The sequence below is a fragment of the Equus przewalskii genome, chromosome 9 (genome assembly GCF_037783145.1).
Source record: "Equus przewalskii isolate Varuska chromosome 9, EquPr2, whole genome shotgun sequence".
In the NCBI taxonomy this organism is placed as follows: domain Eukaryota; kingdom Metazoa; phylum Chordata; class Mammalia; order Perissodactyla; family Equidae; genus Equus; species Equus przewalskii.
The window spans coordinates 56,331,560-56,345,636 of record NC_091839.1 but is presented as its reverse complement, the minus strand read 5'-3'; the positions used below and the strand labels follow the sequence as shown (position 1 = coordinate 56,345,636).

Genomic DNA, 14,077 nt, shown 5'->3' with positions numbered 1-14,077 from the left:
TAGTTTGTCTGTCTTAGTCATCCTGAAAACACTTTTCCCTAACCTTGCATTTAGTTAGATTTTATCCCTTCCTGTATTTGACATGTTGTGTTTTCTTTTTAGCATTTCTGGCAAGGAGTCCATTATCGCTGGGCCTTTTTTATGGCCAGTGGTCCATATCTAGATGACATCGCACAACTGGTGGATGCAGGAAAGGTACGTGTAGCCCATTACATTGCTAGAGTGTCTCTTGTAATCTCAGTGACCTACGCCTCAAGCTTAGTCAGTGGGAACTCTCCAGAGGTAGGTTCGGCCCGTATGCATGCGGCCTTACACGGCCAAGTTTAAGTGCTGTGTTTTGGTTCTATCTCCGTGAGAATCATAGACACAGACTGTTACATCTGAAAAAGAGCCTCTACCATCTAGTTCATCCCCCTTGGTTTACAGATGAAGAGACAGGCCCAGAGAGGTGATAGGATTTTCCCAAAGACACTTGGTTAGATGGCAGCAGAGCTGAGACCTACAGCCGGGCTGCTCATACTTTGGTAATGGTCCTGAAAAGAAGGCACCACAAAGGCAGTCTCTGCGCAGAGGTTGGGATGTACTTGTGAGTCTACAGTAGAACTGCTTCTGGAGCTTCTGTGGTCCAAGGGTGAGGCTGCTCTGGAGGTAAGCAGGTTTCCAGATGAACAAACCCTGTGGAATCTAAACGCCAACAGAACCGGACTAGAAGTCAGGTCCCCAGGTCTCCTGTTCCCAGACTAGTGTAATAACATCAACAACGAATAAATGCTGTGTCAGAGCGGTCAGTGGGCAGGATGTGGGTGAGGATTGGTGGAGATTTTGGTGGAGACAGGTGGCTGGTATTTCTGATTACTCGTGTCTGTCTCGTGGTGAACTTGGTTCTCTTGTGCTTTGCACAAGAGGAAGGGACTGCTGCTTACAGTCTGGTCATCTCTTTTGGGTGTCAAAAGGCCTTTCAGGGCTACTGGGGTCAAAAGGCTCCTTAGCAACCTCCTGTTTATTTGGGTTCTTACATGGATGGTCTCAACCGCCCTGACATTCCATCTCTGGAAGAACAACCCAGGAGGAAACTCACATTCTGGTGCTGACATTTAGGATTCTATCGAGAGATTATGTGCAATTATAGGATGGAGAACCTTACACACTCTAGAGTGTTGCATGAGGTCATAGATAAACTGATTCTCGTTTTATAGATGAGAAAACTGGCTCAAAGAGGTCAAGGGCTGTGCTCCAGTTGCAGAAGTGCGACCAGAACTCACGCCTCCTGACTCCTCTGCTTTTCCCTCGGCACCACTCAGCTGCATTCTTAGTGCTTGAAGCTGACCTGGGACTTCAGCTTAAGTTGTCTTGTCCTTGTCATTTCACAGTGGGCTGGGAAAGGGGTTCGAGCAGGGCAGCATTACACCACATGATCTGTGCTAAGCCGCTCACAAAGAGTCCCCCGAGATGGACTTTCTTCTGCTGGCGGCTGCCCCTTGCTGGCCTATTTCATCTTTCCATTTCTGTTTTGAAAAGGAATGTTTTTAGGAACTACTGGCTGCTTTGGGTGCATTTAGTTTTTAAAATCTCTTACAGCCGAGGACCTTATGATAGGAGATGGCCTGCTTCTCTTTCCCAAATGTTTTGGTTCCAAGTTTGCATGCCTTTTCTTGGACTTCTAAGTCTTGGAGTATACTGGGTAGACAGCGGCTCAGCCTTATTGTGACGTCTGTGCTTCTTTATAGGGTTCTTCCCACATCCCACAGGGATGCTTATTTTTTTCTAGGAGGAAAGAAATGAACTACCATCAAACAGTTTGGCCCATAGCTCTACATAGTGCTTCCTGGGGTTGGAGCCCCATCATCAGAGGCCCCTGCCCTCCAGAAGTCCACCGCACGGTAGCGCTTGGCCTGATAGCCGCTCCAGGCTGTCCGTGTGCTTACCTTCGCTCTTTTGTATTCAAAATATTGTGATTCTCTTTCTCTCTACCTGGAAATTGTTGTTTACACAACAGAGAAGAGAGGAGACTTGTGTATATGTACCTATTAAATTTGGCAGATAACTGGTAGAATGGCTAAAAGAGAACATGACAGAAGTAAAGATGCCCTTGAAGAGTCCTCGAATGAGGGTGAGTGAGAAAATGTTCCTTTGGTCTTTGATTCTCTTCTCTCCTGACCAGGGTTGTTTGGGCCTGGGAGACATTTCTGACAGTGAAGGGCTCGGGGACTGTGGGAGTTGATATGTGACATTGGATGCCACGACGAGGTCAGCTGTCTTGTCGTGCATCCTGCTTCTTTATGCTGTGAGAGGTCTTTGTCTACCCTGGGAAATTGGAAAGGATAACAGAGCAGATCTACTTATGTATCGTGTGGTTGGTAAAGATTGTTAAATTAGACGAGGAGGACATTGAAATTCTTCCAAGCTTTGGCTGAGTACTTTTTCGTTTTTAATTGCTTTTTCTCCCCAAATCCCCCCAGTACATAGTTGTACATTCTAGTTGTGAGTCCTTCTAGTTGTGGCATGTGGGACGCCGCCTCAGCATGACCTGATGAGTGGTGCCATGTCCCCTCCCAGGATCTGAACCAGCGAAACCCTGGGCCAGCAAAGTGGAACATGCAAACTGAACCACTTGGCCACAGGGCCGGCCCCTGACTGAGTACTTAATGAACATAATTAGCAGGTATCTGATAGAGGAATTGTAGTTGTTTTTTTGACACTGCAAAGCCGTGAACCAAAAGAGCCTACTCTTTTAAAATACTTGAAGTTTTTGAGTAGATGGTATATTTGCAAGATTCAGAATCCGAAAGGTAGGAAAAGTAATTTCACAAAATCTTCCTTTGACCAGGAGTCCCTCAGTCACTCAGATTCTCCCAGTCAGACACAACCAATGTTACCAGTTTCTTGAGTATTTCAAAGATGTTCTATGTATCAATAGGGTGATACAAAGAATGGTTTATAATGAGCACCTTGAGGGTAATGGGCTTCTACTGAAATCGTGCCTACAGTTAATTGGCATCTTCTCCTAAGCACATAAACATTTCCCAGTTTTATACTATTTAGCAAACTTTTTGGTGGGGGTTGGGAGGCCCATAGCAAAAATTATATTCAGACCAAACATACATCATTGATTAGCATGCTCAAAGATTAGAAATAAGAGAACCTAGCACGTATCTAGTTTCCTGTCGTCACCTTCCCTGCCCCCCATCCTGCCATTGTGTCACATTTGAATAGACAGAGGCCCTGAGACATGTTCAAAGTCACACAGCAAGGCAGGGCCCAGGTCTCTTGACCTCTGGGACAGTTCCTTCCACCACCCTTTGCTGCCTTTAAGATTCAGACAGTAATAGTTACAAAATAAATCTCTCATGTAACCTTCATTGTTTTCTGCTTGCTTAAATAGTCATCCAAACATTGGACGGGTGGAGTTTGAATTCTGTCTACAAAATCCTCTTGTATTTCTCATCATCTTTCAGGACTGAGAGTATGCGGCGAGGCACTTTCCTTAGAGCATAGTCAGCTATGATAAGAATGACTGTGCTTTGAGGGCAAGTATTTGTACATATTTACTTATCTATATATATATGTACATCCATATATATATATATGCGTGTGTTAGTTTCCTATTGCTGCTGTAACGAATTACCATAAATGCAGTGGCTTAAAATGCCGCAAACTTATCATCTTGTAGTTCTGGAGGTCAGAAGTCCAAAATGGGCCAGCAGGACTGCCTTCCTTCTGGACGCAGGCTGGAGGGGAGCAGCTGCTTCCTTGCCTTCCCCAGCTTCCAGAGGCTGCCGTATTCCTTGGCTCTGGCCTTACATCACTTTGACCTCTGCTTCCATCATCGTATCTCCCTCTCTCACTCACCCTCCTGCCTCCCTCTTCTGACAACCCCTGTGATTCCGCTGGGCCCACCCAGATAATCCCCCCTCTCAGGTTCCTGAGCTTAATCACAAAGCCCCTTTTGCAAAGCCCCTTTTGCAACGTAAGTTATCGTACTCATGGTTCTTGGGGATTAAGATGTGGACATATTTGGGGACCCTCATTATGCCTAGCAAAATGTATAAAATATTTCAAAAATATGAAAGACACTTGAAATATTGGTTGCCCCTGAGGAGGGGAACTGGATGGCTGCTAGTCAAGTCTGGGAGAGAGGTTTTTCTTTGTACCTTTCATCTTTTTGAGTATGTTTATTTGTACACATATAGTCTTCTTGTAATTATTACATCCCTTTGATGTCATGTACTTAATGTCCACAGATCTATTGAAGATCCTAGGTGACCAGCCAAGCTTCTTGGTTGAGCAATAATATAAATATCTCAGTTTACTTCTTTATTTTAGTCCATGTCAGAATCGTAACAATTTGAATTTAATTCAGAACATTTACTGAGGACCAACTAGCACTCTGCTTTCCCCAGTAGGGTGTGGAGAGAGGTGTTGGCCACACTGAGTAACCTTCTGAGCAGCACTGTTCACTAGAACTTTCTGCAGTGATGGAAATGTTCTCTGTCTGCACTGTCCAGTTTGGGAGCCACTAGCCACATGTGGCTGTTGAACACTTGAAATATGACTAGTGCAACTGAGGGATTGAATTTCTCATTTCATTTGTTTTTGATTAAGTTTAAATAGCCACACATGGCTAGAGGTTACCATTTTGGACTGTGCAGCTTTAAGAAAAATGTAGTAAGTTCTGAGGCAGGTGATTACCCAGACCCCTCTTGGGATGGCCAGGCCCTAGGTTAGCAATGAGTTACATTCTGAAACTTTAAGCTCCTTATTTGCAACTGGACTTTTCTTCCATAGAAAGAACGTAATGACTAAGGACTAAAAACCTAGAACCACCACCAGACATGGCAGGTACCTCCTAGATCTCATGGCCTTGATGCTATTGAAATTTTTCTGATGCTACTGAAATTGTTTCTGTGAGGAAATGTAGGCCAAGTTTCTCCTCTCACCTTCTGGCCGGAAGGAGTGCCTTTTTTTTTTTTTTTTTTTTTCCTGAGGAAGATTAGCCCCGAGCTAACATCTGTGCCAGTCTTCCTCCACTTTATATGTGGGTCCCCACCACAGCATGGCTGATGAGTAGTGTAGGTCTGTGCCTGGGATTCTAACCCGTGAACCAGAGCCACCAAAGCAGAGTGTGCCGAACTTAACCACTACACCACCAGGCCGGCCCCAAGGAGTGCCTTTTTTCAAGGGGACCTAGGGACAAGTCCTGGATGCTTTCCAAAATGGGCACATTTACTACCCCATCCCCACCCCCTATCTCACCACCTGTCTTCCAGTTCTGATTTTTCCATCTGGGGGCAGGAAGTTCCAGAAATAGCAAATCCAAGCAGAGCTCACTTCTTCCTTTTGTCTTCTTCAAATCTCCTTAGTTGAAGTCCCTTCTTCCCCTTTAACCCGACCCTAGAAATATTGAACCTGTCGCAAAGGTCAGGGCATACTGCCCAAGAGGTAGTGCCGGCACTGTGGTCCTGCCGCCCCCGCCCTGGGTCCCAGTGCCTGTCCACGGGTGTGTGCCCTTGGACTCAGGCCAGAGCCCTTAGGTCCCTCCTGGTGTCTGTCATCTGTCTCTCCCCCCACACGCCCCACCCTCTGAAGTCTGCGGTTTCTGTGCCCAGTGGAGGCAGAGGCCGAGGGTCTGGGGAGGAGGTGCACAGCCTCTGACTCGAACTCCCTTCTCCAAACTGCACTCAGGCCATGCGGTAATGCAGTCTGGAGTCCTGGACCGTGGCCTTGGCTCATCTGCTGACAGCTCTGACCTTGCGCTTAGCACTTAACCACTTGCACTTGTTTCCTAATCTGTCGGCAGTCTCGCTCAGCTATTTGGATCCCTTTTAAGCTCTGCTGTTCTGTGATTCTCACTGGGAAAGTGGGAATTGAGGGAAGACCTCTCTGCCGACTGCCGGACCAGCCTGGACGATGTCCTGTCTCTCCACCGGCACCCCTGCGCTCTTGTAGTCAGAGGGTTTTCTTTACTCTGTCCTCTCAAGGGGCAGAGAGGATTTCTGCCTCAGAGGCCAGGAGCCCTGCCCAGCAGCTGGGAAGCTTCAGTGTTCCCAGGCCACAACGGGAGGTTGAGGTTCCTGTTGGCCCTATTCTCGTAGAAGGGATGTCAGGCAACAGGAGCCAAACCCTGGGGCCTGGCTTTCTACAGCCTTTGTTTCAGGAAAGTAAGGCACAATCAGGAGACCCCAGATTTGGGTCCCAGACTGGAATGAGTGCCGCTGCCATGGGCGCCTCCCGGTCAGCTGCGAGCCCCGTGCGTAGCGGGAAGTGTGGGGTTGAGCCCACCCGCTTTATAACAGGGCTCCCTGTGTTGGGTGGACTCCAGCCGTGTCATCACATAAATGTCCCCAGCGCACTGTGAGTGACCTCTCTGTCCCCTCTCTGGGTTTTGCCCTGATCCCCTTGTCCGTAACAAACAAGCGTTCTGGCTCTGATGTGAAGCTGCACCTCGTTATCCAGTTAATCTCCGTTTGCTGTCACATATTCAGCCAGTAGTGGCATTTGCCTGCCCGTTAATCAAAAGCCTTTTCTTTCATTGTCACTTACGGGAAGAGCTGAATGACTTATTATGCCACAGTCAGCCTTCTGGGTTATTCGCCACAATAGGCCTGACCAGCCAGATTAAAGTGTGCAGTCGCTGCAGGCTGCCTGTGTCATCAGTTCAGGAGCCGTGTCTCCGGTTGGAGTTCCAAAGTGAGCACAGCTGGACGAGCCGAGGCGGTTCGTGCTGGAGTCGAGCAGGTGGATTCACGGTTCGTTTGTGACCTCTGGTAACACCGCTGCTGTGTTGCTTTGGTTACTGGTGTCCGGTGCTCAGTGACAAGTTGATGTCAATGCCTCCTTTCTGTCTTGGTTTCTCTCTCAGGTGCCTGTTGTGTGCACCTGCTCTGGGTTAGTGCCTAGCACGTAGGAGGCAGTCAGTCTTTGTGGAATGAATGAGTGTCTGTGATGTGAGTCAGGGACCCTAAGAATAGAGCGAAAGGCTGCAGTGCTTCCCACCTCTAGTGTGCAGCAGACCCAGCTAGGAAGCTCATTTAAAACGCATTGTCTCCACCCCACCCCGAGGGATTCTGGTTCAGTTGTTCGAATAGGAGGCCAAGGACTCTGCATTTTAGGCACGCATGCAGGTGATTCCTTTTCAGGTAATCAGCATCCAGAAAACAATGTCCCAGGGGCTTTAAGGAGAGGTGGTGCAGGAGGTTCCCTGGGGGGCTTGCAGGAAGCCGCTTCAGTGCGCTCCATTCTTCTAGCAGAGAGGGCAAGTGGGTTCATCAAAGAAGTCAGCTCAGATCTGTTCATAGTGGCTGTGGTGTTGAGGAAGATTCGGAGGTCATGCTCGGCTTGCTGGGGAGGACCATGATTACTAATCAGTGATGTCCTCCATAGGTGCAGAGGGGAGTGGTGGCACATGGACCACACATTTGTCATCTTGGTGGCCTGGACGTAGGGCTTGGAGATCAGATCCTCAGCTGCCATGGTCCCTTAGCATGAGGCAGGCCAGCCAAGATGCGGGCTGTGATAAATCCTTACAATCCTTGGCTGCCTTTCTCTCCCCCTTAAGATTTAGGAGTAGATGTAGAAAGAGCGGTGATATATGAAGGGCTCAGTGCACAGTGGTGAGAGCGCAGGGTCTGGCACCAGACTGGACCCTGCCCTACCACTTAGCAGTTATGTGACATTGGGCAGCTTATTTAACTCTGTGCATTAATTCCTTCATCTGTGAAGTGGGAGTTATAACAGTCCCACCTCATGAGGTGGCTGTAGGAATTAAATGAAGTAAAATACATGGACACTTGAAAGAGTGCCTGTCACAGTGAGAACACAGTGCGAGCTCTTATTTTTATTATGAGCTTATTGTGATTTGTGGGTACAAGAGAATTTTCCACTCTTCAGAGAAGAAAACTTTTAGAGTCTGAGATGCTCTTCTGGTGACCGGGCTGTGAAATTCACACGAGGGGGTACATCAGATGCGTCCGACACCACAAGAGCACTTACTTCTTCATCTTGTAAAAGGAAAGGGGTCATAAAACGTAGGCGTTGGCTTCTGCTTTCTGACAACTTAGCCCTGCCCGTGGAGCGATGGGAGGCAGACCACTGAAATAGCCAGTGGACAATTACCCAGTGGACTTTTGCTTGAAGTTTTGAAAAGGAAAAGTCGGCTGGATTTTGGCGTGGGGAGAGAGGGCGCTGACTGGGCCCTGGTTGCGGGAGGTTGCTGGTAGTTCTGATGGACAGGGTGGGACACAGCCAGCGGCATTCGGCTCTGTGAGCTGGCTGGGATGGCTTTCCTGTAAACTCGAACCAGCTGCTCCACTGTTTAGCAAAACCTCCCAGGGCAGCTCCGGCCTGGGACAAGTTCTCCTGAAGCCAGGGAGCCCACACACGACTCCGGCTCTCCAGTTATCTTTCTGGTTTTCACCTAAGCAACGTTTAGTGAGCTCCTGCCATGTGCCCAGCACTGTGCTGGGTGTTGTGGGGGATACGAAAGAGGTGGCCTCTACCGCAAGTACTCTGGGCTCTGGCTGAGGAGATATGCCAGACATTTAACAAATTCAAACAAAAAATCTGCCCTTGTTCTGTGCGCTGCCTGCGAGGGGGCCACAGGGATGCAGACAGCAAGAACCTTGTGCATTTACCATCCACACCAGGTGGCTGAGACAGTACTCAGCTGCAACAAGCAGTCTGTGAAGAGGGCCACGCGGGTCCTGTGGCAGTTCAGCGAGAGAAGACACTGCAGATGGGGGGTCAGAAAGGTAGTGTGAGACCTGGGCTGGAAGGGCAGTAGAATTCCCAGAGGAGAGGCACAAACGTACTGTGTTCAGATAATGACAAGAAGACCATTCTGGTAAAGCATGGGGTCTGTGTGAGGGCTGAGGTTGGGATGCTAGTGCCTTTGGAATGCCGCGCTTGGGAGCTGCTGAAGGTTCTGAGTAGGACAGTGACGAGACCACACAGAGCAGAAGTAAGATTGAGTGGTGGTTGAGGCGGGCCACCTTACAGAGAGGAGATGCAGAGGCAGGAGAAGCAGACAGGATGGGGGCAGCAATCGTGGCCTGGTGGTGAGCCCCTAACCCAGGGGCACAAGATAGACCCTGGGGTGCCGGCCTGGTGGCGCAGCAGTTAAGTGCGCACGGGGTTCGCTGGTTCAAATCCCGGGTGCAGACATGACACTGCTTGGCAAGCCAGACTGTGGTAGGTGTCCCACATATAAAGTAGAGGGAGATGGGCACAGATGTTAGCTCAGGACCAGTCTTCCTCAGCAAAAAGAGGAGGATTGGCAGCAGATGTTAGCTCAGGGCTAATCTTCCTCAAAAAAATAAAATAAAAAAAGATAGGCCCCGGAGACTGGCCTTGAGGGACATTGTAAAGAAGCTAATTATAGACATTATCTGCCTTGAAAGATGTAGGTTTTCTTATCCACCAGTCAACCTCTTTTTGTGTTTTACAGATTCAGCCAGTAATTGAAAAAACCTTCCCTTTTTCTAAAGTTCCCGAAGCCTTCCTGAAGGTAGAAAGAGGACACGCACGAGGAAAGACTGTAATTACTGTCGTTTAAATAAATCCTCAGTTTGGTGATTATTGTCTTTCTTATTTGGTGAGTGCTTGTGGGCCCAAACATTTTTCTAGCCATCCCTTTCCAGATTAGGCTAGAATTTCCAGAATTTTGAAAGAGCAAACACCTTTTTGCTGTAATTTCCTGTCTTCGGAACTGAGCGGAGATTGATTTTGTAGCCACACCACCCCGTCTGCACATCACCCGGCCTGCCCAGAGTGCTTTCTTGTGTAACCCGCCCCTGACACATCCCTGCATTCCTATTTGCCGCGAGGTCCTCTGGGCCAAGCACAGGGAGACACAAGTAAGACCTGTGAAAACAGCCCTACTTGGACTTGTCTATGAAGTCAGTGAAAATTGCACATTGTTGTTTTCAAGCTGTTCTTTCACACCAGACTTGCACGTAGTTGTGGCACCTTCTGTTTGAGCTCAAACTCTATCTCATTATCGTAATGTTTGTGAGAGACTCAAGCTTTTGGCACTGGACGGATGGCAGCATGGAGAGCTCACTTAAAGCTAGTTCCTTCTTAGACTCATCAGTCAGCACTTTTCTGACTGGCTCGGGTTTCCTTTGCTTTTCATTCTTCTGCTGTCATGTGGTCGTAACAGCTTTCGAAGTTCTGAATCTCTTAGGGTCATGTATAAAAACCTGGTGGTGATTTGGTTGTTTACTGTCTTAGAAAATGAAAGGTGATGCTAACATTTCTAACCTTTAAAACCCTTACATTTTGCATAAGGGTTAGGCTTCTTTCAACAGCTGAAACATGCTTCTCTGAGGACTTTTCCATGGAAATTACTGCCATTCCAATGGGGCCCAGAGTCCTTCAGTTTGTGACCTTCAATGCCTGCATTTAGGTATCTCGCCAGTAAGCCTGTTGCAGCTTTTGAATCTCTAGTCTGTGCCTTCATTCATTTAAGGTGTTTGTTTCCTGTCATACTCATCCTGATTGTCCACCTTAGAGACTACCTTTTAGCTTTTGATAGAGACCTGTTTGAGTAACTTTCGACTTGGTTTATTCCTGTCAGTCACTCATTTGGTAGTGTGTTGGATGAGCGTTTTTCACTAGAATTGCTGGTTTCACCAGTACACATTTATCTCTAAAGAAAATAGATGTTCTTCCAGTTGTAAATAAAGCCACTTTGATTTCCATCTGAACGATCTTGGCTGTTTTCGCTGGAGGGCTCCCAGGTGGTAGTGAGGGTCAAAACTCTCGAGGGAGGACCTCACTTACCCTCCTGTCCACTCAGAAAAGTAGAGAGTGGCCTGTCACTGCTGGGGCTGGAAGGAGTGTAGTCAGGAACCTTTCCAGCAGCCCTGAAACCAGCCTTGTCCTCATCAGTCAGACATTTGTTTCTAATCTGCCAGCTGACTCTCTTTGAAGTTTATGAGGGCTACTGAAGGGACTCTATCAGATTTCATCAATACAGTTCACCAGAAACAAGTTTATTCAAGAGATGAATTCAACACAGGCTATTGCAGAACGTCTTACCCCACCACACTATAATGATCTGCACAGAGGCCTAAAATCAGAGCTGTACATCTAAGAACAAGACAGACATGCTGGCTGCTGGGGGACATGTGCAAACGTTATTTGAAGATAAACGTCTCTGATGACATGATTGCCCACCACAGACTCCAGAGAGGATCAACGTTTTAGAATTGGAAACACACAAACAGACAAAAAGGAAGCAAGATTTGTTCTCCCTGTGACAGGAGCACCAGTATTCAGTGACAAGGACAACGAAATGAGGACAAAAAGAGGAAGAGTATATTCAAGGAGTGTTTAGCAATTTTGTTCAAAACTAGAAGGCACTGTTCGAACGGCACTGTGTGGGCCAGTGTATTGTCAGCAGCATAAACATTTTCAGTTTTCATTGACATGCTTGCTCCTTTTTAGGGTTTTCAGAGTTCTGAGATTTGACCAACAAGCATCACTTAAGGCCTCCTTTCCTTTATTTTCTGGAGAGACTTGCTGGTCATCCTCCTCTCGAGCCTTCCACCCGTCTTGTTTCTGCTGCCAGAAGTAAGTGAGGCAGGGGCCGCAACACCCTGAGACCTGAGGCTGTCCCACCGGCACTCATGGAGCGCGGCCATGGGACATTACAGGAAGGTAGCCCCACGCAGGCCTCTCAATAGGGGGGCAGGAAATTAGGCTAGAAGACCTGACTTTAGCAAAGGATTGCATAACATTGCTTGAGAACTAGTCGTAGATAAGGGGGGATGGGCCAATACATTAAGCCGTGGAAACACTGTGCCGGCAGCAACTGGAAGAAAAGCATTAAACGCTCATTTGTGACATTCTAGGGTGGCCCACGGTGAGTTAAAATAATCCAAATCTTGCTACTAAATGTTAGCAGACATGGACGTGAACTCTTGTAAATTTACTGATTTTTTTTAATATTAACAGAAAGAAAATAGTGTTTTCTTTATGTTCAGTTCCTTAAAATACGTCTGAATATATAAGGCTTTCCTCACTTTGCTATACAGCATAATTAATAATTCCTGAAAACAGAAGGTGAAGGACCAAAATTACATGCCTAATAAGTCATTTCTTTTCAGATGCTAAACATGTTTGTCTTTTATACAAACTTACGCTTTTATCCTGCCCTTGAAAGAGTAAGGGAGTTGTAGATCCACATAGTCAGTAAATTTGTTCCTGTTCTCTCCTGTCACTCTCTTTGGAAATAATTTAAAATGTACATAGTCTTAAAGTCTTGATATAACATTTTTTAAAAAACACCCAAAAGCTGCAAATGAGGCAACCTGAAAGGAAATGAAAGGCAAAAAATGAGAGAAGGACGAATTACTGGTTTAAAACTATTACAGTCTTTTGAAAAGATGAGACGGTGGTCTCAGTCATGGCTGTGATTGAAGGAGCACATCCATGTTCCTCTCGGCCGTGCCGGCAGCAGTCCTTGTTTCTTTTATAAGGTAGCTGGAAGACCTCCAGAATTAGCCCCCCTGCATTCTTCATTCAGGGTTATAGGACCATGGCTTCCCACACTTGTGTAAACTTCTCTTTGCTGACAGTGTTGAGGATGATGTGATTTTGATCATACTGTGCACCCCCTGAAAGACAGAAAAGGAACGTAATAAAGGAAATTGCCCACGTGAAGGGGCGCTAAGCAGCCGTGGCTCATCACAGCACCAGGATAACAAAAGTCAGCAAGGGGTAAAACTCTGTGCCTCGACGAACCACAGCAGGGAGGGGAGCCCCGAAAGGCACCCGGGCGGAGCGGGCCAGTCTGCCGTCAGTGAGTGTCACAGTCCTGCATGGGTGCCCGCAGCCCCACACAGGAGGTCCCACCCAGCCGGGGCTCCCACCCAGCCGGGGCTCCTGTTCCTACTCAGGTCTTAGTGGTCCACAGTCACTTTAAGGATGCCTGAAACTGCGAGAAATGGGGAGGAGTCTAGAGAAGGGAAAAGGAACAAAGAGATTTTGAAATACGTTTAGTGGCAGGATCGTGGATTTGAGATACCAGCAAGGAAAAAAGCAGGCAGGCCCGACAGTAGTGGAATGGTTGTCAGATGGAACAGGTTTGCAGGAGCAATGAAAAATGTATGTATTAGGTCAAAAGACAGGTTTGAGTGACACCCGGAAGTATGGGCAGGGCAGCATTCCCACTCCTGGGAACTCAAAGGCTTCGGTGGATAAAAATTCACAGCATTTTAGGTGCCAAGTTCCACTGTACTGTAAAACTAGCGTGGTCTCCATAACTCCCCTCCACCAGAATGTGTAAGAAGATTTTCCAAGGGTGCCTACTAGATAGTTCAGATACCTTAGTGATAAAAACAGCCGCATGGCCTCTTCTGTCATAGAGAAGACTCATCAACAAAAGAAAGGGTCATCTGATTTTTTTCCCCAGTGTAGAATAAACATCCTTTCAGATACATTACCCTTTTCCAGCATAAGCCTCAGCACCAAGGTTCTATCACCAAGGATTCCATCAAAATAAGACTGTTCATCTAGACGCAGTATGACTAGTGTTGAAATCATACTGCATCCTCAGGCCAAGAAGAATTAAACGTTCTTAGTCTCTTGTAAAGCATTTACAAAATATCCAAAAGGTCTGAAAACTACACAGTAGATCGGGGTAGCTGGGGGGGAATCATCCTATACTCCTTGTAAGAAATCGGTTTATTCTCATCAATAATCTAGAGCCTCCACACAACCAGCTATAGGACAGAACAAGGGCACGGTGCCTGGGGCCTGCAGCGAAGCAAAAGTTACCACCGCTAACAAACCCCACTGGCTCCACCGAGACAGGCGCACCATGCTCCATCGAGAGTTCAGGAAGTATTAAGCTCACAATGTCATCTTTGTTCATTCTTCACGATTATAGTATCTTATCATACTTCTTGTGTATATTACATCATGATTCTAATTAGAATCAGGAAGACTAGAAAGTTCTTGAGAAACCATCTGATTTATTCTTCTGCCTTTGGGGAGAATTAAAACCATCCCAGACTTTTGATGGTTTTAAAATGAGCATGAATCAGCTTCTACTATCGTCCTAATGTGTCTGAAG

The 14,077-nt window shown here is 47.1% G+C and overlaps 2 protein-coding genes across 8 annotated transcripts in view; one reads left to right on the top strand and one right to left on the bottom strand.

Moving 5' to 3' along the window:
* Positions 1-14,077, top strand: part of RTN4IP1 (reticulon 4 interacting protein 1) — a 150,373-nt gene that overhangs the window by 89,092 nt on the left and 47,204 nt on the right. For 2 of the 6 annotated variants that reach the window (XM_070559177.1, XM_008542740.2), the window contains exons 8-9: positions 103-195; positions 9,443-9,570. In XM_070559177.1, coding sequence (XP_070415278.1) covers positions 103-195; positions 9,443-9,550 — 201 coding nt within the window. In that variant the 3' untranslated portion in view covers positions 9,551-9,570. Of the gene's footprint in view, positions 1-102; positions 196-1,727; positions 2,111-9,442; positions 9,571-14,077 lie in introns of those variants that run through there. The other 4 variants (XR_011522576.1, XR_011522574.1, XM_008542741.2 and 1 more) reach the window with 4 other exon arrangements.
* The window catches only part of CRYBG1 (crystallin beta-gamma domain containing 1), a 190,891-nt gene continuing 187,784 nt past the window's right edge, over positions 10,971-14,077 (bottom strand). For both annotated transcript variants that reach the window (XM_070559172.1, XM_070559173.1), the window contains one exon: positions 10,971-12,617. In XM_070559172.1, the coding sequence (XP_070415273.1) occupies positions 12,529-12,617 (89 nt within the window). In that variant the 3' untranslated portion in view covers positions 10,971-12,528. The remainder of the gene's footprint in view (positions 12,618-14,077) is intronic.